Source organism: Felis catus, chromosome C1 (genome assembly GCF_018350175.1).
Source record: "Felis catus isolate Fca126 chromosome C1, F.catus_Fca126_mat1.0, whole genome shotgun sequence".
NCBI lineage: Eukaryota > Metazoa > Chordata > Mammalia > Carnivora > Felidae > Felis > Felis catus.
Window position 1 is genome coordinate 151,223,358 of NC_058375.1, and position 20,999 is coordinate 151,244,356.

The 20,999-nt window shown below is 41.5% G+C and overlaps 1 protein-coding gene across 2 annotated transcripts in view; it reads right to left on the reverse strand.

The window, feature by feature from the left end:
* Window positions 1–20,999, reverse strand: part of DPP4 (dipeptidyl peptidase 4) — a 108,666-nt gene that overhangs the window by 33,144 nt on the left and 54,523 nt on the right. For both annotated transcript variants that reach the window (XM_019835951.2, NM_001009838.1), the window contains 5 exon segments: window positions 14,201–14,253; window positions 13,996–14,068; window positions 13,057–13,177; window positions 8,686–8,846; window positions 6,894–7,006 (listed from right to left, as the gene is read on the reverse strand). In XM_019835951.2, coding sequence (XP_019691510.1) covers window positions 6,894–7,006; window positions 8,686–8,846; window positions 13,057–13,177; window positions 13,996–14,068; window positions 14,201–14,253 — 521 coding nt within the window.

Genomic DNA, 20,999 nt, shown 5'->3' on the forward strand with positions numbered 1-20,999 from the left:
TAGCCCCCAGTGTGATTTTGAACAATGATTCTTAAATCACTCCTTTCCGCTGTCTGATCAAAGCCTTATCCCCTTTTCAGAAAAATTCCCAAAGAATTTTTTCCTCCCCTCTCTTCCCCTCTGGCCCATGGCCATATCCTCTTCCTCACCCTGAACGCGCTAAAATGCTCCTTTGCTCTTCCCTTCCCAGGCTGTGACCACCCCCTCCTTGCATCTTTTTGCTCTCCTTACTTGACTGCAAGCTCTCTGAGGCAGGACCACAGCTGTCTTGTTCACAGGGTGTCCCCAGGCCCTAGCAGCATACCTGGCACAAAACAGACACTCACCGAAATTCTTGGAAGGCAGCACTGAAGGGAAAAATCCCATCCTATTCTTTGTGGCTTAAATAGCTCTGTCCTTCCTCAGAATTCACAGACCATGTCCTACCTATCTCCACTCCCCTCACGGACACTAAAGCAAACAACCACTGTTTATTGAGCACTTAGGATGGATCACCACTTCACTATCCCCCTTTTATTGCTGGGGACACTTCCTGTGTTAATGTCCCCAGGGGTGCCTCCTCATTGTCTCCGCTGCTGGTGGCAGGTACTGAAAGAAGATCATACCCCTTCACCCAGCAGCAAAGCACCACCTTCCCACATATAGGGACTCCTCTCCATTTCAGCCCTTTCTTTTGCTTATTAAGAACCGGTACACCATCAGTCTGCATGGCTGGTGTCTCATGAACACCCTATGAGCTAGGTCCTAGCTGCCTTCCTGGTTCAACCTGCCCTTCAGTCTGAAACCACTGCAGTGCTCTGACTTCCTTAGGTCTTCTTCAAATATCCACTATGCTCTCTTAGAAACCCTCTTTTTCTACACTGATATAACCAGTCTTAAAGTGCTTACCACTAACGACTGCCAGGCTGCAGGGTGTGAGAGTGTGAGCCCCTCTTTGCACGCACAGGAGCAAGGGCGCCTCACTGGATCCAACTCTTCTGCCCTGTGCCCAGTCCTCAGGCATTAAATGAGAACAGGGTAAGGCAAATAAATCTTCCCGGGAATAAGGAATAAATACTTACAGAGGGGACTGCAATAATGAAATGCAAGGGAGAAAGGAAAACTTTTTGAAATTAACTTTCTAGACCAGGGGTCTGAAGGTTTTCTTAGTATAGAGCCAGACAGTAGATCTTTTAAGCTTTGCAGCCCACATGTGCTCTGTCACAACTACTTATCTCTGCCTTTGCGGCACCAAAGCAGCTACAGACAATATACAAACAAACGACTGTAGCTGTGTTCCAGCGAAATGCTGAGATTTGAAGTTCATATAATTTTCACACATCATGAAGTATTATTCTTCTCGTGATTTTCCTCCCCAATTACTCAAATTGTAAATTCCTTCCCACTCAAAATTGTAAAAACCTTTCTTAATTGCAGATCATACAAAAACGGGCATGGGGCTGGATTTGCCAGTGGGCCTGGTGTGCTTATCCCTGCTCTGTGCTAGTGGTTCTTACTCATAGATCAAATCCCTTTATAAACTGGATGAAAATCATGTACCTCTCTCTAAGGGAAAAAACAGCCTCTTCACATACTTGCACACATTATCTCAGGGCTTCCTGGGCATCGATTAGGACCATGGGCTCTAAAAAGAGCCTTCCCTTTTCTAAAGTGGCCTAGTAGGGGGAAGGGGCCGGAGGGGGGCGGGCAGAAAACTCTCTAACATGATTAGTGGATCACCTGGTACAAAGTCCTTTTATCTACTAAAAACCATAAATTATGCTCCAGGTTTGGAAATCAGCAGTAGAGAAATAACTTTTCCCCATTTGAAAACATGGAGTAATGGAATTTAGGAAGTCTGCCAGGAAACTCACATGCATCTGGCACCTTCCCTGCCCATTTCTAGATCAAAGGTTCATGAACCTGTATCCTCCACTCCCTCTGTCACTCACTGTAGCCCGAGGTGTACTCTGTACCCTGTGATGCCTCCAGAATGGCCTTTCACCAGCAAGGGGACGGTACATTTTGAATTTTCATATAAACATACTTCCGCTTAATCACAGATTCTCTTCAGGATTTGCAATTAAGGGGAGACAGAATGACGCTGCATAACCCAGCCCTGAGCCAAGATCATGCCAGTCTGAGATGTCAATGACTCAAAAAAAAAAAAAAAAAAAAAAGTAAGGGAACCAATGACCCAACTGCACTTTTTGTTGAAAGGTTTAAGTCCCACTTAAGACCAGAAAAATCCAACAAGCAGGATTATCAACTATCTTTTGTGCTATTTGCTGATTTTATTCTGTAAAAAAAGAGAGGCGTATACTGAGGAGACTGGTTATGAAATGGTGGGTAGGAGCAGAAGAGGGCCTTCCCTTGAGCCAGTGGCTGCCTATCCCAGGTTAGGCAGAGTGATTCAACAAGCTCTTCTAACTTCTGGGACGGTATTAGACCAAGGAGAATATGGCTGACTTTAATAGTAAAGCAGTGGAGTAATTCCTGGACATAACAGTAGGAGTTCAAACCCAAGGGGAGTCTACTTGTGCCTGGAACTGTTCCAGGGGCTCGACATAACGCTCGTGGCACCCTATGAGGTAGGAACGCTAGAGTTCATGTTTTACAGACAAGGAAAGGGAAATGTAGAGAAGTTAAGTAACTTGCTCAAGGTCACACACTGGGAAGTGTTGGAGCCATGATTCAAACCAAGCAGTTGGCTTCAGATTTTCTGTTCCCAGTCATTCCCTCTGTAGAACCTCTACCCATCCCTCTGGTGAATGTTGTTGGCTAGCTTCGACCTGCTTGTATTTTCTTCAGGATCGAACTCCTCACTCTATGAGATCTATTTATTCCTACAGAGTGTGTGTAAACTAAACAGCTGAATTTTATAAAGCAAATTGTATTTGAATCTACTGGGAGAGACTTGCTTTTGAAGGTCATACTTGTAAAGTGTTGGCTTGTAAAGAGTAGGCATTTAATAAATGTCTGTTGAGTTACATTAATTCCCCTAATTTGTGTAAATGTTTCTTTTGGTATATTCAGGATACTTAACATCAGGTAGGCATTACTAACTGGAAAGAATATTGGAGAGCAATTGCTCCTAAGAGCAACTGCAGACGGTAGAGTGATTAATTCGGTGAATCACCCAAGGAAGTGGGCGTTCTGCCAGTGCTGGCCCCGGGCTCCCTGCCACCCTCTGCTCTGAGATGGATGCCAGCCCTCCTGGGGCTGCTGACAGATCGCTGAGGAGGGGTAGGGTGAGAGGGAGCCCTTCCCAGGGGGCGGCACCCACAGCATGTGAGCTGCTGTTCGGCCTTGTTTCTGGAGGTGTCGCTAGCTTCCAGGGTATTTCAGTCCAGTTCATTTATCTCCCGGGTGGCGACCCTAGACCCCAATATCCTTACTTTATAGACCAAGGATCACCAGCCGTTCAGAGGAAAACATTTATCTATTGAATCACGCAGGAGCAGAAAAACAGGGTAGGGGCAGGCAGACCATGAGTTGGGTGTGACTGGTCCCTGGAGCCAATTGGCCAGATGTGGGGTGGGGTCACCTCAATAGAACATGTCCTTCCCAATTCTCTAGCTCAGGCCACAGAATTTGCAGATGGCTGGGAGGAGGTGGAAAGAGGGATTTGCTATGCAGGGTCACTATGCAGGTCATCTTTGGTGCTGGCTGTATAAACTATTGCACACACATAAAGTCAGACACATAGCATATCTCATTCATCCACACATCAGCTTATTCAATTTATGCTGCAAAAACTGATTGGACACTTGCTGTATCCCAGGCACCCTGGAAGGCACTGGAGATACTACTGTTAAGATTGCTCCCTTTCTTATTACCTCAATCCAGCAAAGTGAAACAGGGCTCTAAATAAAGCAGTTAGGGGGTTTATGGTTTTTCAGTATGTGTGGTTTTCTCTCAAATATTTTGAGTCACAAACTCCCATTATGAGTCATCAATACAAATGGGCAGCCTAATGAATCTAATCAACCTGACCTCTCAATCAATGAGGGTTGGCAGGGAGGTTCTCCCTGATTCAGGTTCAGGCTCAGGTTGCTGGAAGGGTGGCCAGGATGCGCTTCTCATTTGTCAGCAGAGGAGCCCATTCCTAACAGAACAACAAACCAGCCTTAGCCTCCAGAAGGATTTCTCCTGCTGGAAGCTCCATGGTGCAAGGATATGGCCCAGAGGGAAAATCAGTGATGGGTGCCTAGGCAGAGGAGGGAGGAGACATGAGGACCCTCACAGGGCTACACTCCCGGTAATCCTACAACTCCAGGAAGTACTGGATTGCTAGAAAACATAGCAGAGGGTGCTGGGCAACTTACCAACTTGCCTGGATTGACCTGGCCCTGCCAGCTGTTTGCATAAGGCTAGAAAATGGGGCATCACCACCTATTGGAATGTTTTCCCCAGAGAGGACCCCCAGCCTGGTTTTAGATAAGCTGTGGCCTCACTGGTGTTAACGGAGACCAGAGCTGTAACATTCCCTATATAACACATTCCTGAGGCATTTCCAGAAATGATTTGTTGGTAAAATGTGTCTCACACAAAATATCCCCAGTGAGTGAGGCAGTCCCCACCAGGAATGTAGCATAAACAACTACAAAGAACAAAGATGCAATGGTTCATTCCTACAGGGCAAAAACTAAGTCCTTAGACCTGCATAGGTTTCCTGATCTCAGGTCCGGGAACATGGTTTCTAAGTGGGGAAGATCCCATCTCTTCATCTGTGAAATGGCCGTGACAATAACACTGTAGGGAGTGTTTCAAGTGAGATGTGAGCAGAGCATCAAGCACAGTCCCTGCCCACAGAAATACTCAATACATTTAAACTCCATTATTTGATGACTCTGGTCTGGCAAGTGCCGGCCTCTGTTCTCTTCCCAGCTCCCATGCTAACACGCTATGTGACCTTGAGCAAATGAGTTTCTCTCTCTGAACCTCGGTTCTCTCATCTGTGTTCTACAGTGTTGTCCTGAGTGTGTTCTGGAACCCCTGCAGGTTCTGCCTAATATCCTGACTCCGGGGGGAAGCTGAGGGGACAGGGCCCATGCCTGCAACCTGAGCAGTAATCTTCATTTGTTTTCTGGTACTGTACTTCTGTGTTGCAGCTCACTTGGAAAAAAAAAAGGGGGGGGGGGCTTCCAGGTCCTTAAAAATGTTTGTAAACCATGAGTGAGATCTAAAGCCCCTTCCAGGATCTAGTGTCTTTCAGAGCAGGAGACTGTGGCTCACCCTCCCTGCAGACAGATGCTGGCTGTAGACCATTAGGTCACAGGACCTGCTGCTCTTTCCCTGGACAGCCCCGTGCTTCCCTGCTCATGGGTCACCTTCCCCTTCAGTGCCACCTCCTTCAACTGTGCCCTTCGGAACCCTACCTCTTCAACCCACACCTTCCTTAGGATGCTTTCTTTGATCGCTGGGATCATGGAAAACTCATCTCCTCCTCCTCGGAATGCCTCTGGCCTTTTCTGCTTATACCTCTGTCATGTCTGCTTTTGAAGTCATTTATTGCAATGTGTTATATCCTCTGCTTGATCATAAATGCTGGAAAGGCAGAATCCAGCCCTATGGACACTTGTGAGTATAAATACTGGGTGCTCAAGCAATGCTGATAGAAGAGATGACTGGATGGGGCTACCTAGTAGATATTAGAACCTCCAGGCAAATTTTTATACCTTTAGACAAACTCAGGAAGAACAATTTTTAAAATTTACTGATAATCAATTTCCTTCCCCCCCTCAAATGAATAGGTTAATATAGACATTTCTAATCAAGTCAATGAATTAATGACTACAGAGCAGAGCCTACAGCATGCCTGATGTGGTCAATTCCACCCTGATAAGGATGCTTCCATGTTGCTCTGATGATGACTCCAGGAATCTGAGAGCATCAGCTGAATTCACACAGAAGGAGGCACCTAGCAGGGCACTTAAAAACTCCTTCTTGTAAGTCAGAAAGACAGGTTTGAATACGGACTCATACTTGGTCATTTTCTTAACATGTAAGCCTCATTTTCTTATGTGTAAAACAGGCATACGACAATGTTGTCTGAGAGAGTTACAATACAATAAAGCATGCAATAATGCCCTGTGTATGGCAAATAGTGAGTGTTCATTCAGTATATACAGGTTATTATTTAAAAGCAACAAGAAAACCAACATGATTAACAGAAACGAATAGAAAGCAACTTGCAGGCCTAAACTGCAGGCAATACCATGGGCGTCTTTATAGGAAAAGCACAGGAGGCTGGGGGTACTCAGTGGCAGAATTTCAAACCATCAAGGATTATTTGGACAAATGGCATCCTGAGGCACATCAGCATCTTGAGGATCCCTAAATGTAACAGTTTCCCTGAATTCCTCTAGTTCTCATGTAGACCTGCAAAGCCCTCATGATCTGACCTCACTCCTATCACTCTCCTCTCCACTCATACAGCTCTGGTCATTTGGCCTCCTCCCAGGGCCTCTGTGCACCCCACACGTCCCCTCTACGAGGTCTCGGCACCTGCTCTTCCCCTGCCTGGATACTGCACTCTCAGGTATTCAGGTGGCTAGCCGCCCCCTCCTTCTCATGTCACTGCTCACAGGTTATCTCATTAGAGAGAGCTTCCTTAACTTCCCGAACCCCACCATCACCATCACCATCACCTTGCCCTGCTTTGATTGGCTTTACATTTGTCACAGCTGGATTCTGTTTACCTGGTTGTTGTCTGCCTCCCTCATCTCGAGGGTAGGCTCCATGATACCTGGGGCCCTGGCTGCTCTCTCTATTCACTGTGCAACCCCATCATTAGAACTGTGCCCAGCGTGAAGACATAAAGCAGGTTCTCAACACACACGTCGTTAAAATGTCCTCCCTGAGAAGTGCAAAACTGTTTACAACCCGCACATTCTGGTCAAGAGTCTTACCCTGTCAACATAGCAGCGGGAGGAGTGATTTCTACCGAAGTTGCATTGGTGTTTGGGTTGAGATTGTCGGTTTTTATAACAAAGAGCTTTACGGTTGGATTTGCAGCTCCTGCCTAGGAAAAAACAATAACAGAACCGGTAGTGACAAAAAACATAACATCATAACACAGGTTTAAAATGGTATAAAAATGTCTGCATTACAGCCATAAAATTATAGTAATAAGACACATTAAAAAATTTAATATAGGGGCACCTGGGTGGCTCAGTCAGTTAGGCATCTGACTTTGGCTCAGGTCATGATCTTGTGGTTCACGAGTTTAAGCCCCAGGTAGGGCTCTGTACACACAGCTCAAAGCCTGGAGCCTGCTTCAGATTCTGTGTCTCCCTCTCTCTCTCTGCCCCTCCCCCACTCACGCTCTGTCTGTCTCTCTCTCAAAAATAAACATTTAAAAAATTCAAAAAATTTAATATAGAAGATTTAATATAGATAAAACGAACATAAAAGAAAGTCATGAAATGCAACTTATTCACATTCAGGCAGAAACATATGCTGACAGCCCAAAGCACTCCTGTTTAAATCATGGATGTTCATAATTTATGTATTTTGTGCAAAGATAAGCTTTTGAAAAATCAATTCTATTATTTTGCAAATATACTCTGACTCCAAAAGACAAGAAGTCTAATGGCTGACAGCTAGGAAGAATACCTTGGGTTCAGCCAAAGACACAACCCACCAAGAAAATGAGTTTACCTGAGTCAAGAGCCAATAATGCTAATTAGGAAGCAATCATTTGCACTCCAAATTCAGGTTCATCACATTTGAGCTTTGCAATCAATATGATGACAGATATCTACAAAACTTTTTAATATATACACATAGATCTTCAATTGACAAATTAGTTAGAAATAATATATTTTTAGTGAGAGCGTTTTATGTGTTTTTTTTTGCCAGTTTCACTCATCAAAAAATAACATTCCACTGAAAATACATCTCTATATTTAGTCTCTGATCTTTTTTTTTCTTTTAACTTCCTCTGTCTTCCTAAAATGGCAGCTCTTCATGAAGCAAATTGAGTGAGTTGGTAAAAATAAAAATCCCTTTTCCCAAGTTGCTTACAGCAAAAACATTTACTATTAGATTTTCCTATGGATAATACTGTGGCCATTAATATTATGATACTGGTGAAGAATCCTGGTTCCTTTCTAAATCCTCCTCTTCCTCAGCTTACACTGCTTAACAGAGCTGTTCAATTATCATAAGCATGCATCCTGGAGGGGAGAGAACAGCCTTGAAAACCAAGATGTGACACTATTATTCCAAATGCAGGACATGTGAAATTTACATTAGGGCCAAATCTATACTAGAATCACTGAAACTAGTCATGTGTCTGTCAATTAGCAATACAACCTGATACATAACCAAGCTTTTCAACTTCATCGAGGGCACACTCCAACTTCTACAAATAAGATGAGTTTGTGATTCAGTGACAGCCTCTCTTTTCCTCCACTGAAACGTTTTTATTCCCCCTACCTCTTTCAAAAGCATTTCCCCCATCTTTTTCGGCTTGTCATTCCTCAAAGTTTTTGGAGAAATTACAAAACCTTAAATCACACTCTTTCCTGGGATAATAAAAATACTTTAAAATTGCCAGATGCTGTTGACTTCAGCAAGAGTAATCACAGCAAGCTGTTGAAGAGAGACTGACAATATTTTCATTAGCAGGAAAGGATTAAATGAAACCATTCTCTTCCCATCAAATCACGGAACCACCATGCGAATGGGAGTACAGACCTTTGGATATGGAATCCGCATAGTCATTGGGTACTGCAGTGACTCATCAGAGTAGAAAGAGTATTCAATAAGTGGGACTTGTGTGTCGTTAAATTGGGCATATGCTAAAAAAGTGCCTTTTGGAGACCACCACAGAGCAGAGTAGGCACTGAAGATTTCCTCTGAAAAAAGACATAAATTGTTCTGTTACAAGAAGTAGCTGATAAATTGGCTTTGGCATTCAAAATATTGTTCTCATTAGCTTTAGTAATTACAGTAGAGTTCAACTAATGAACCATTTTGCATTTGCTGGGCTTCCAAATTCAGAGTAATACAAATGAATAAAAATAAAATCTTCAAGGATAGATCTGGATTGTGAAAATAAGTAACCCGTTGGACCATTTTAGAATATTTTAGCACACAATATTTAATATAAGCTCTGCATTTTTTTTCTTTATCTTATAATCCTCTAAATTTATGCCGCAAAACGTACTAAAAGTAAATTTCACACAAGGGGCTGATTCTCCTTTCTAATTTTCAAACAGTCAACATGCCAGCATACTCTCCCCAACTGGGCTCAGTTTGTACTGAGCCCGCAGGGTACTGGTGGGTGGTGTGTGGCTCCAGACTATCAAACTAATATGGTGCCCACACTTTACTACTCTTGGCACAAACAAGGTGTGGGAAGGATGAATTTAGAATGACAAGGAGCTCCGTGAGACCCCTATCAAGAAATACCTCCTTCACTTAGGCTAGAAACTAAAGACTCCCATGGATTAACACACTCCTCTGGTGTATCCATTGATGGTGAGAGAAGAGGGTCAAAGAGGGAGGCAAATGAAAGGAAAGGTCTTGCTCTCCAGAACACTGTTGGACTCATTCTCTGGCAAATGTAGTTCCTTCCTATGTTGATTGTGGAGTCTATTCTTGGGACTTCCAATCTCTGGCTCTTAAAATGCCAAAACCTCTTTTACAGAGGGCTCAGGTAGAAGAGGTGGAGACTCCTAGTCTTTTATGTAGATTTTTTAAAAATTTATTTATTTTGAGAGAGACTGAGCATGTGCACGTGCACATGCAGTGGGGAGGGGCAGAGTAAGAGGGAGCGAGAATCTCAAGCAGGATCCCAGCAAGGGGCTCTATCTCACCACCTTTGAGATCATGACCTGAGCCAAAATCAAGAGTCAGACGCTTAACTGACTGAGCCTCCCAGGCGCTCCTCTTTATGTAGATTTAATCCACAAATCTCATGCTCTGCTGTGGGTGTAAAGGTAAAAGCAAAAGCATAGAGACTTGAATCTCAGAGTTAGCACATGCCCCAATCACTTTTCTGATTCCTGAAGCCTTTTCACAAGTTTCTTCCCAATGCTTGTTTTCAATAATAATAATGGTTAATAGTAGTACCAGTGACAGAAACAACAACAGGCATAACAAAATGTAATAATTATCATGATGAGCCACTAGCATCCAGTGTGTGCTAACCATGTGCCAGGCACTGATAAGCAACCAACATCTATTATTTCAGTTAATCCTCACAGTAGCTTCCTGTGCAGATGAACAAAGAGATAGGCTTCAAGAGAATAGGTAATCTGCCCAGGGTCATGTGGCCAATAACTGAGAGAATCAAGAATGAATCCAGACTTGTCTGGTTTGAATCCATGCTTTTCACCTTCATGCTCTATGTCCATCCATGCCTATTCCAGCTCTTCCAAGGAAGAGACAACCTCCTCGGTAAGGCAGCCTGCCGCGCTTTGTTTTATACCTATGTCATTAAGTTACTTTTGCATAGCAGTTTAGAATTTAAGAAACACTTATCTAATACAGTCATGACGAAGATCTTTAGGTGAGTCTATTCATATCCCATTGTACAGAGAAGGCAACTGAGGGGGTTAGACTGAAATAATTGCCAGAGACAAGAATAAGGGTACAGGACTTGTGAGTCCAGGTCAAGGGGTTTCTACTGAGAACTTCTTCATATACTGAGTTGATGTCTCCTTCCTTGTGCTTCTACCCATTGGTTCTAGTCTAAGATCAAGATGCAATTACATAAAATGAATACAATTACAGCAAGGCTATGGTTTTTTAAAAATGTTTTTAAGTACAGATAGCAGGGAGTGTTCTGTGTTTTGAATTGGTAGTTATTTGTAAATACAGAACATATTTTTCCATATCGTGATGTATTAAAACCATTATTATAAAACTACTTCTGGTCAAACTCAAAGAGCTGAGAATGAATAGTAGGAAGAAGGGAGAATAACAAAGGAAGGAACAGATTTCCAGCCCTTCCTGATACAAAGCGGGCTGTGAGCACAAGTGTCTATGGCAACCTCTCCCCCCCACGACTTCCCTCAACTATCCCGTGATACCTCCTGTCCAGCCTCTCCAACCTTCCTTATGTACTCTCTGAACCTAGTGCCCTCCCCTGAATAGGTCAGTCAATTCACTCTGTGATGATTATCCCCTGGCAACTTTGTCTTCCTCTCTGGGCAGAGTTCCTTGACAGCAGTAGTTGGTTAGCATCTGCCCCTGCGTCTCTAGAACCTGACACAGCACCTCACAGGTGACTGGCACTCAGCGTGAATTGCACTCAATTACCCACACCCCCACTGTCAGCACGACTACTTGAGGGGTAAGGAGTGCTCCATGTTCCAAATTTATTTCTTTCTCTGTCCCTTTTCATCCTTGCTCTCAAAATTCTCATTCTCACCCTGAGGTTAGGTAAACTACACTCATACTTCAGAGTCAATGTCATGTAATTAACTTCATACTAGAAGATAAAGTATTATCATTTTTACAAAAGAAGACACCTATTAACTATGGTAATAATCAATTGGAGAATCATGAAATAAGGCAAAGTGAAAACACAGGGAAATTGAGAGAGGAAGCCATTTGGGAACAGGGGGTGGGGCAAGGGACACATATTCCAGATGGTCAGCTACTCTGTGAGTGTCCCTCCATGATACAGCACGTGGCCCTGTCTACACCTTGCAGCTTTGTTTGTTCTTTTCCTTATGAACCTATAGACTCTCAGAACATACTCTTTCAATCTTATACTCCACAAGTCATCATGGCTGCAGTGGAGACTGGGGCTCTAATGGGAGGGTGGATCCAATATACGGAGAAGCAAGTGTGCCCTTTCCAAGTACGGATCATTCATAAATATACAAAACCAATTGTAGGAATTTCCCTGTAGGAACTCTTAAGTCCCATTTTCTAGAGCTAGGCCCACAGTGGAACCGGGAAGCCATTCCTTTGCTTGTCATAAACATGCAAAATGAGATATTTCCAGCTATTCTCTAGGTTAGAAAGGACATTAGTATTAGGTGTGTTCTTATCTTAGAGATATACTCCGATGTTACAAGGAAGCGTCAAGTCGCAGCTTTGGGAAGAGGCTTTACCTAGTGTCCACTCTGGGAGTCCTTCAGGTTGTGCCAAGCTGTCCAACAGGTGTTAAAGATGTTTTTCAATCGCTAAGTAAATTTCATTATCAGTTTTAATCAAATCTTATTTATGGGCCACGGGGATTTATCTTTCTTTTAAAGTGATTTTTGTTATTGTAACATTAGCCGTTTAGTGGAACTGGACTTGAACTGGGTAAGAACCAATATTACGTCATGAAGAAAAACTATTTTATTTTTTTTAACTATGAGGAAAAACTCATAGGATGAACTAAGGATGGGCACTTAATAAGCATGAGGCAACCTCACAAACAGTTTGGAACAGTCTCAAAATGGCCTTGTACCTTGGCAACTATAGACATGAAAAATGTCTTGTTAATATTTTCTAAAACTCTACCCTAAAAGGAAGACTAGTCCTTGTTTAATATTTTTAGTTCTGTTTTTTTTTTACCCATTTTGTCCCCTAAGCCTTTCTAATTATTTTTTTCCTTCTTTAAAAACAGGAAATTATGATTTGTCCAAGTTCAAATGAACACAAATCCTCTGTAAAACAGATGCTTTCTTCCTCCTCTAGTCTCCAACCTCCAGACAATATTTTGTCAGCTCTTGGAATGCTGTGGGAGTATTTAGCTTTCTTCAGTAACTCTGGGTTAGGTAGGCCCAGTTAGAGAAACATCTGATGTTAATCTGGAAGCTTTTATGCCCCAGTAAAGCAGAAAAACTACCTATACAGAAAGGCCCTTTGTAGGAGGAGACAGAAGACAATAGGGGCATTGAGAGACAATGAGGACACAGGCAAAACTAGCTACTGCTAAGAAATCCTTGTGCTGTGGGACACCTGGCATTGTCAGTGCTAAAGAGATTTGATGACATTTAAAAGAAATGCAACTTATTTTGAATACCATTGAATTTCTCCATTTTAAAAGAAATGTTTAACTATTAAAAAAAAAAACAACCTTACAGACTTTCAAATTTGAAAAAGCTTTAAAGTCTCTACCTTCATAAACCCAGTCTGCTATTCCATTATATATTGCATTTTCTTCCCCAGTCCAGGTGATCCTATGACTTGATGAATTTGGTTCATTTTTAACATAAACATCATTTTTCCAAACGTATGCCTAGAAATATTGAAAAAGAGATTAATAAGTAATAACCTGCTATAATATATCTTATCCTAGAGTTAAAAAATATCTATCAACTATTTTATCCTCAAACAATAAAGTATGCAAATGTGATGACTACCTTGGGTTATTCAATTTGAGCAAGATAAAGAGTCCTTTTCTATCCTCCTCACATTTTAAAGATGCTAAGTATACAGCTATAACCTCCAAATAATTCTAAAGACACTCTTCACATATTAGAAACGGCTTACAACCACCACCATGTGCATGCCGAATGAAGTACATGAGAAAGACCCAGGAGGCTGACCACTCTCACACGATGATGCCTGCTTCGCATTGCTTTCTGGGGGCTGGGGGTTGAGGGAGTGTGGTTGCATGTCAGAATGGAGAGTTCCATCTACAAATGAACATCCCGCCTCCTGGTCAGTTTCTTTTGGACTTCTGCCATTCTCCTAGCACCACAGAACATGAAGGTATATCTATAGTGACAGAGAGAAGGTCACAGAACGAGCAAGAAGCAGGTACACCTCAACAAACGAACAAAACAACAACAAACTCAGTACAACAGAAAATAGAATTGAGGAGTTTAAAAGCATTTTTCCAGTATGTAGACAATTCTCCAGTAGCAGTTCAGAAACTTTTAGGAACCGTATTTACTGTGTAAGACCAGAAAAATGCTATTTTAGGCAATAACACTCTATTTGATAGTGAAGTATTTGCTTCCTAAGTGTCTGTTCTGTATCAGGGAAAGTAGCTTCTGCATGTCAGAACTTTGAGCCACTATGTTTCTCTGAAAACAGAAGAGACTCACTAACCAATTTATGACCCTCTGGTGACCACGTGATCCACTGTGTGTTGTTTGGAATTTTCTCTTCTGTAATCAGCTGCCTGAAAAAAAAAAAAAAAAAAAAGATAAAAGGAAACATTACCAAATGAATAAATCACAGTGGGATTTCTTCTTTTCAAAAAAGTATTATTACACTAAAAAAGCTTAATAGCTTTTATGAGGAAGTCACTGACCTTTTATTTAAATCATAAATGTCATATGAAGCTGTGTAAGAATGTCTCCATTGCTGTAAAAGAAAACAGACATTTCAGGCTCCTGTGATCCTTGATAGTTCACCCACTCGATATAGGCACATAAGAGAAGATGTAAAGTAATATAACAAATTGCATAATTCTGTGTCACGTTTTGTGGTTCCCTATCTCAATTCTTAGAATTTGAGAATTAGGAAGAGATTCTCAGAGACCATCTGGTACAAACTCCTCAGGACCTCACCTGTAACCTAGCTCTGGCTTCACCCCTGCCAAGGAAACTTCTTGGGATCACAGTGCTCCCCACATGCTACTCCCTGGTAAACATTACTCCTAGCATTTACCATAGCATGTTAAATCCACCTGTTTAAGAAAATGCAGATTTTCACTTTTCAACCATCTTATTTACAAAATATTTCAAAGATCTATAGTTTTATCGCTGGTGGTGATGTGGAGAAATACTCTCCTACATTGATCATGAAAATACAAAGTGTTACAGACTCTTTTGAAAGCCACCTGGTAATATATATTAACACTGGAATATATATCATCAATATTTTAAACAACGGTATCAAATATCTAAAATATGAAAAGCAAACCAAATCCAAATAAATGAGAAGAAAAGAAACAATAAAGGCAAAATCAGTAATCACACAGAAAATGAACAGTAGAGAAAAAAAAAAATCAACAAAGCCCAAAACTGGTTCTTTGAAAAGATGAATAAAATTGCTAACACAGTAAAAGTAAGGGGGGGAAAAAAAAGACCAGTGAATGACCAATATTAGAAATGAAAAATGGGATTAAAATGGGATTAAAAGATTTTAAGACCTGGGCACCTGGCTGGCTCAGTCAGTGTAGAGCACAGACTCTTGATCTTGGGGTCCTGAGTTCAAGCCCCATGTTGGGCACGGAGCCTACTAAATATAAGATAAAATAAAAATCTAAAAAGAAAAGAAAAGAAATGAAAAAAGCCATCTTGTTTGGGACCTGGGTGGCTCAGTCGGTCGAGTGTCCGACTTCAGCTCAGGTCATGATCTCATGGTTCGTGAGTTAGAGCCCCGCATCGGGCTCTGTGCAGACAGCTCGGAGACTGAAGCCTGCTTCAGATTCTGTGTCTCCCTCTCTCTCTGCCCCCCCGCCCCACACTCTGTGTCTCTCAAAAATGAATAAACATTAAAAAAATTTAAGATTTCAAGACCATATTACCAACATTTTTGGGGGGCCAATAAATATAAAAGTTAAAAAAGGGGCAAATTCCTTGAAAATTAAGTTATCAAAACTGAGACAAGAAAAAATGGAAAATCTGTAAGGTCTCATATCTAATAAACACATTGAATCAATCAATAAAAGTATTTGCACAAAGGAAACTCCAAACCCAAATAACTTTACCAGCAAACTCCGTGTTATTAACCAAATGAGTTGAAAACTCACACATATCTAAAAACCCTACAAATTTGTAGTGTCATTCATAATTGCCAAAACTTAGAAGAACCAAGATGTCTTTCAGTAGGGGATGGGTGAGCAAACTGTGGTCCATCCAGACACTGGAATATTATTTAGCAGTAAAAAGAAATGAGCTATGACATCACAAAAAGACATGGAAGGACCCTCACATGCCTATTGCTAAGTGAGAGAAGCCAATCTGAAAAGGCTACATACTGTATAATTCCACCACATGATATTTTGGAAAAGGCAAACTAATGGATACAGTAAAAAGATCAGTTGTTGCCAGGAGTTTGGAGGAAGGAAGGGACCGAAGAGCTGGAGCACAGAGGATTTTTAGGACAGTGAAATATTCCATATAATCCTGTAATGATGGATACATGTCATTATACTTTATAGATTTACCAAAACCCATAGAATGTACGACATAAAGAATGAACCCTAATGTAGACGGTGGATTTTAGTTAATAATAATGTATCAATAATGGCTCATCAATTGCAACAAATGTGCCATACTAATGCAAAATGTTGATAATAGGGGAAAGTGGGACAGAAGTGGGGGATGATGAGGGAGTATATGGGAACTCTCTGTTTTCCACTCATATTCTATAAATCTAAAGCTATTCTAAAAAAAATTAAGTCTGTTAATTTAAAAATAAACGAAGTAGAACTATACCAGAATCCTTGGAAGAAGTTCCACGTGGTATCATTGAGTGAGAAATGCAATTTACAGAAAAGTATGGAAAGTAGGATTTTATTTTTTATGGAATAAGCAATAACTAAAAAATATATATCTTCACAGAATGATTGGATAGTATAATACACACATACACACACACACACACACACACACACACACACACACACGATTCTTAACATGTGATACCTGGGGAAAAGATGGGGGTGGAGAGAAGTAGAGAACCAGGCATAAGAGGAAAAAAAGGTAAGACTGAAGATAACATATATATACACAGATTTGAATTTGTGAAAAATTATGTTTTATGTGAATGCATGTACACATTAAAACATGTCTTTATGTCTGTCTTCCCTACCATATTCCTAGATGAAAGAAATTGTGTTTTATTCATCTTTAAATACCTGGAGTCTTGTCTAGAACAAGCCACATAGTCTGTGTTCAAGAAATAAACCAAACCAGGGGTACCTGGGTGGCTACGTGGGTTAAGCATCCAATTTTTGGTTTTGGCTCAGGTCATGATCTCATGATTTGTGGGTGTGAGTCCCACATCAGGCTCTGCGCTGACAGTGTGGAGCCTGCTTGGGATTCTCTCTCTCTCCCCCTCTCTGCCCTTCCCCTGCTCTCTTTCTCTCTCTCTGAAAGTAAATAAATCAAACTAAAAAAAATAAACAAATAAACCAAACTGATATAAAAATCAAATTTTACCTGTGAGAATGAAATAAACAAAATGGGTAGCTCAAGGATACCCAGTTTGTATAATGGCAGAGCTGAGACACAAGCCAGAGTTTCCGACCTTGAAGAATATTTCCCACTTATAATTTATCACCCTCCTATCCTCTCATGCCAACAATTATGTATTAAGTCTCTAACTTTTGTGAATCAGACTTTTTTTTTTTAAATCTTGGATTATTTTGACACAATCCATGCTTGTTTCTGGGAAACCTCTGAATGCTCTATCTGCGAGAGACAAACGGTGTGCTACAGGCTTAAAAAGAGGTTTAAGAAGGTTTGAGATCACTCAGGATGACAGATCCATCATGAGTTGCAAAAGGAAACCTAAAACGTCTGGGGTGTTCACTTCACCGTTGAAACAGACTCATCCCCCTATTTAGGTTATAAACATTAGCGGCTATCCTCTGTCAGGCATTACTGGCTGAGAAAGGCTCACTGTCCTTGAGGAGCTCATAGTTGAATGGGGGATATGGACAAGTAAATATGAGAAAAGAATCTCAAGAGATATAATAGATGTAGGTGGGGAGAGGCAGGCATCATAAATTAGGGCCTGGAGAGGGAGAGAGGCCTATGAAAAAGTGATTGTTAGACCAAGTCTCGATGGCAGAAAACTGCCACAGAGAAGCAGTTACAAAAGCATCATAGCAAAGAGAAGCCGAAGGCCAAAGATGGGAAAGATTATTGTGAAAAGCACAGGCTTTGGAGTCTTCTAACCTGGATTCAAGTTTGGCTATAATGTTTGTCGCCCACCCTCTGTTATTCATATGTTGAAATCCTATCCCCCTGTGTGATGGTATTGGAGGTGGGCCTTTGGGAGGTAACTAGGTCATGAGGGTGGAACCCTCTTGAATTGGATTCGTTCCCTTATAAAAGAAATTCCAGGGGCATTTGGGTGGCTCAGCTGGTTGAGCGGCCGACTTCAGCTCAGGTCATGGTTTGTGAGTTTGAACCCTGCATGGAGCTCTCTGGTGTCAGCACAGGGCCCACTTAGGATCCTCTGTCCCCCTCTGTCTCTGTCCCTCCCCAGCTTATGCTCTCTCTCTCCCTCAAGAATAAATAAGGCGTGTTTTGTTTTGTTTTGTTGAAATAGAGACTCCAGAGAGATTCCATGCCGCATTCTCCATTTGAGGACACAAAGAAGATGGCCAACTGTGTTCCATGAAGCAGGTCCTCACCAGACACTGAATCTGCTAGCACCTTGACCGTGGACCTGTCTCAGCCTCCAGAACTATGAGAAATAAATCTGGTATTAACCCACCCCATCTGTGGTATTGTTACAGCAGCCCAAATGCACTAAGACAAGTTTCCATTATGTAATATCAGGCAAGTTTCTTTCTAAGGTTCAATTTTCTCTTTAGGAACATGGGGATAATGTCAACAACAATCTTAAGAGAGGTTCATGAGAATGCATGTGAAGTGCTAAGCAGGGCTCCTAGAATATTGTCAATATGCGATAGGTGATGCTACTATTACCTCTGGAGCATTCAGCAGCAAGGGGAGATGTTAGGAAAACATACATACCAGGCCGTACAGTACTTATGTACTTATGTTTTCACTCATTCACTCACTTCTTTGCTCACAGCCACAACGTAGAAATAATAATTGCTCTTTTGAAATGCGCTCAGTTCAGTCATGGAGAAGCCATGGAGTAAAATCTAAAGAACTTTGCACAGTAGACTTCCAAGGAAATAGAATAAAACTCAACTTTTCTCAGTTATCCTGAGACCTGATGAGTCAACTGGAATATCGTCAACATGTGATAGATGATGCAACTATTACGGTCTGGAGCATTAGGCAATGATTAGAGATTACTACACGTTGTACATGTATGCTGTAGAAAATTCTATCAGACATTCTAAGAAGTAAAAGAGAAGATGGAGTGCTCTACTTTCAATAATCTTGTAATTTAGTGCTCTGCAGTCAAAGGTATGGAGAAAGTAAAATAAGCTAATGTGGTAGGGAGTGAATGGTGAAGTGTGGGAGAACAGAGTGGCAGAGGGCCAAGTTAGATAAAGCAATCCAAGAAAGCTTGGACTTGAATTTACTAAAAAGGGAGTACCATATGATAATCAGGGGAAGAACGTTCCAGAATGAAGCAATAGCAAATACTTTGGCCCTTAGAGGAGAATGAATGATGCTTGTGAAAAATGAAGAGTGGTGTACCTAAAAGTTCTTTGGATCACTGAATTACCTGGGAGCCCTTAAATCTACCCATGCCTGGGCCCCACCCATCACTATGCTGAACTAGCTGGTGTGGGGTAGGCTGCAGGCATCTGTATTTTTAAAAACCTCCATAGGTGATTGTAAGGTTCAGGCGGGGTGAGAAGTACTGGCCGAGATGGTGAGTCCAGAGAAGGTAGTAGGAGTTGGGTTAGCGAGGGCAGACTAAGGTCTAATCACATAGGCTTCTGAGGATGCTGTGGTTAAAGTTTGTGTTTCATTCTGCAAGGGATGGCAAATCACTGATCATGAGGGTTCCAACATAGGCATGACATGATCTAACTTAGTTTTTAAAAGGAGTCCTGTAGATACTGCCTGAAAAACATGGATGGCAGCAGAATGAAGGAAATACCAGAAAAACAGCAAAAGCAGTTAAATGCATACATAAACTACAGTGACACAGCAGATACAAATTACCAATGATGGTTGCCCAACTAAGGTCTACCAGTGAAATACATCCGTTAGTACACATCATATAGCACTTATTGAACTTGGCCAAATAGTAAATTGAGCTGGTATTTACCTTTCTGTTTCTACCTTAACCTTTATGTTTGTCCTTAACATGGGCAATTGTATTCAGTTGTTCTCAGCCCTTTGCTCATTAAAATAATATGCCCATTAAAAAAAAACATGGATGCCATCTTCACTCCAGATACTATAATTTATGAATCTGGGGATTGGACCTGGCCACTGGGAATTTTTAAAAGCTCCTCAAGGGATTTTAATCTATAGAGAGCAATAAAAACCACTGAATTAAATGAACAATCCATTATTGGGAACAGATGTGTTAAAGTTGGCCTAAGATTCTGATTGGCTCCTACTTTATGGGTTTAGCAGAACAGAGTCAGAGAGTCTTCATGTCCAGGAAATGGAGCTGGACACAGTGAATCCAGGGTAAATATTATGATTGAGAGCCACCACGTTGAAATGGGAAATGGAGTAGGAGATGGGGTTTACTTGGCCTGAGTATAGAAGCGTTGGGGCGTGAGATAAGGCTGCTCACTATTTATTATTTATTCTAGAATAAAAAGGCAGAGGTGGGGATCCCCAGCTTTGTATTTTGCTTTCAATGCAGAATATCCCTACATGTTTTTAATCTTTCCTACAAGTCTTAAGACTTCCTATACTTGACAACTGTTGTCAAATCCAGGAATAATTAAAAAGCTGCAGTTAAGGGGCGCCTGGGTGGCTCTGTCAGTTAAGCATCTGACTCTTGATTTGGGATCAGGTCATGATCTCATGGTCCATGGATTTGAGCCCCGCATTGGGCTTTGTGCTGACAGTGCTGAGCCTGTTTAGGATTCTCTCTCTCTCTCTCTCTCTCTCTCTCTCTCTCTCTCTCTCTCTCTCTCTCTCTCTCTTTTGCTTCCTGCCCCTCCCCCACTCACCATCTCACTCTCTCAAAATAAATAAGCATTAGAAAAAATAAAAGTAAATAAAAGCTGCAGTTAAAGTTACTGGCAATTTGTAGCCATTCTAAACGTGAAGAGAATATGTGATTAAGCTTTCCTGAGTGTGTGAGACTCTGATTTTGAGCTGAGGCTCCCCCTTTAGAATGGTTTGTATATGGTAGGACCTGGAAGCTGGGAGGTGATCTGAACCACCCTGCAGAGTCTCTTCTGGAGGAGAGGAAGTATGACTCTTTCTAAAGCAAATACTTACTGAGAGTTTACTATATATAAAGCTGAGACA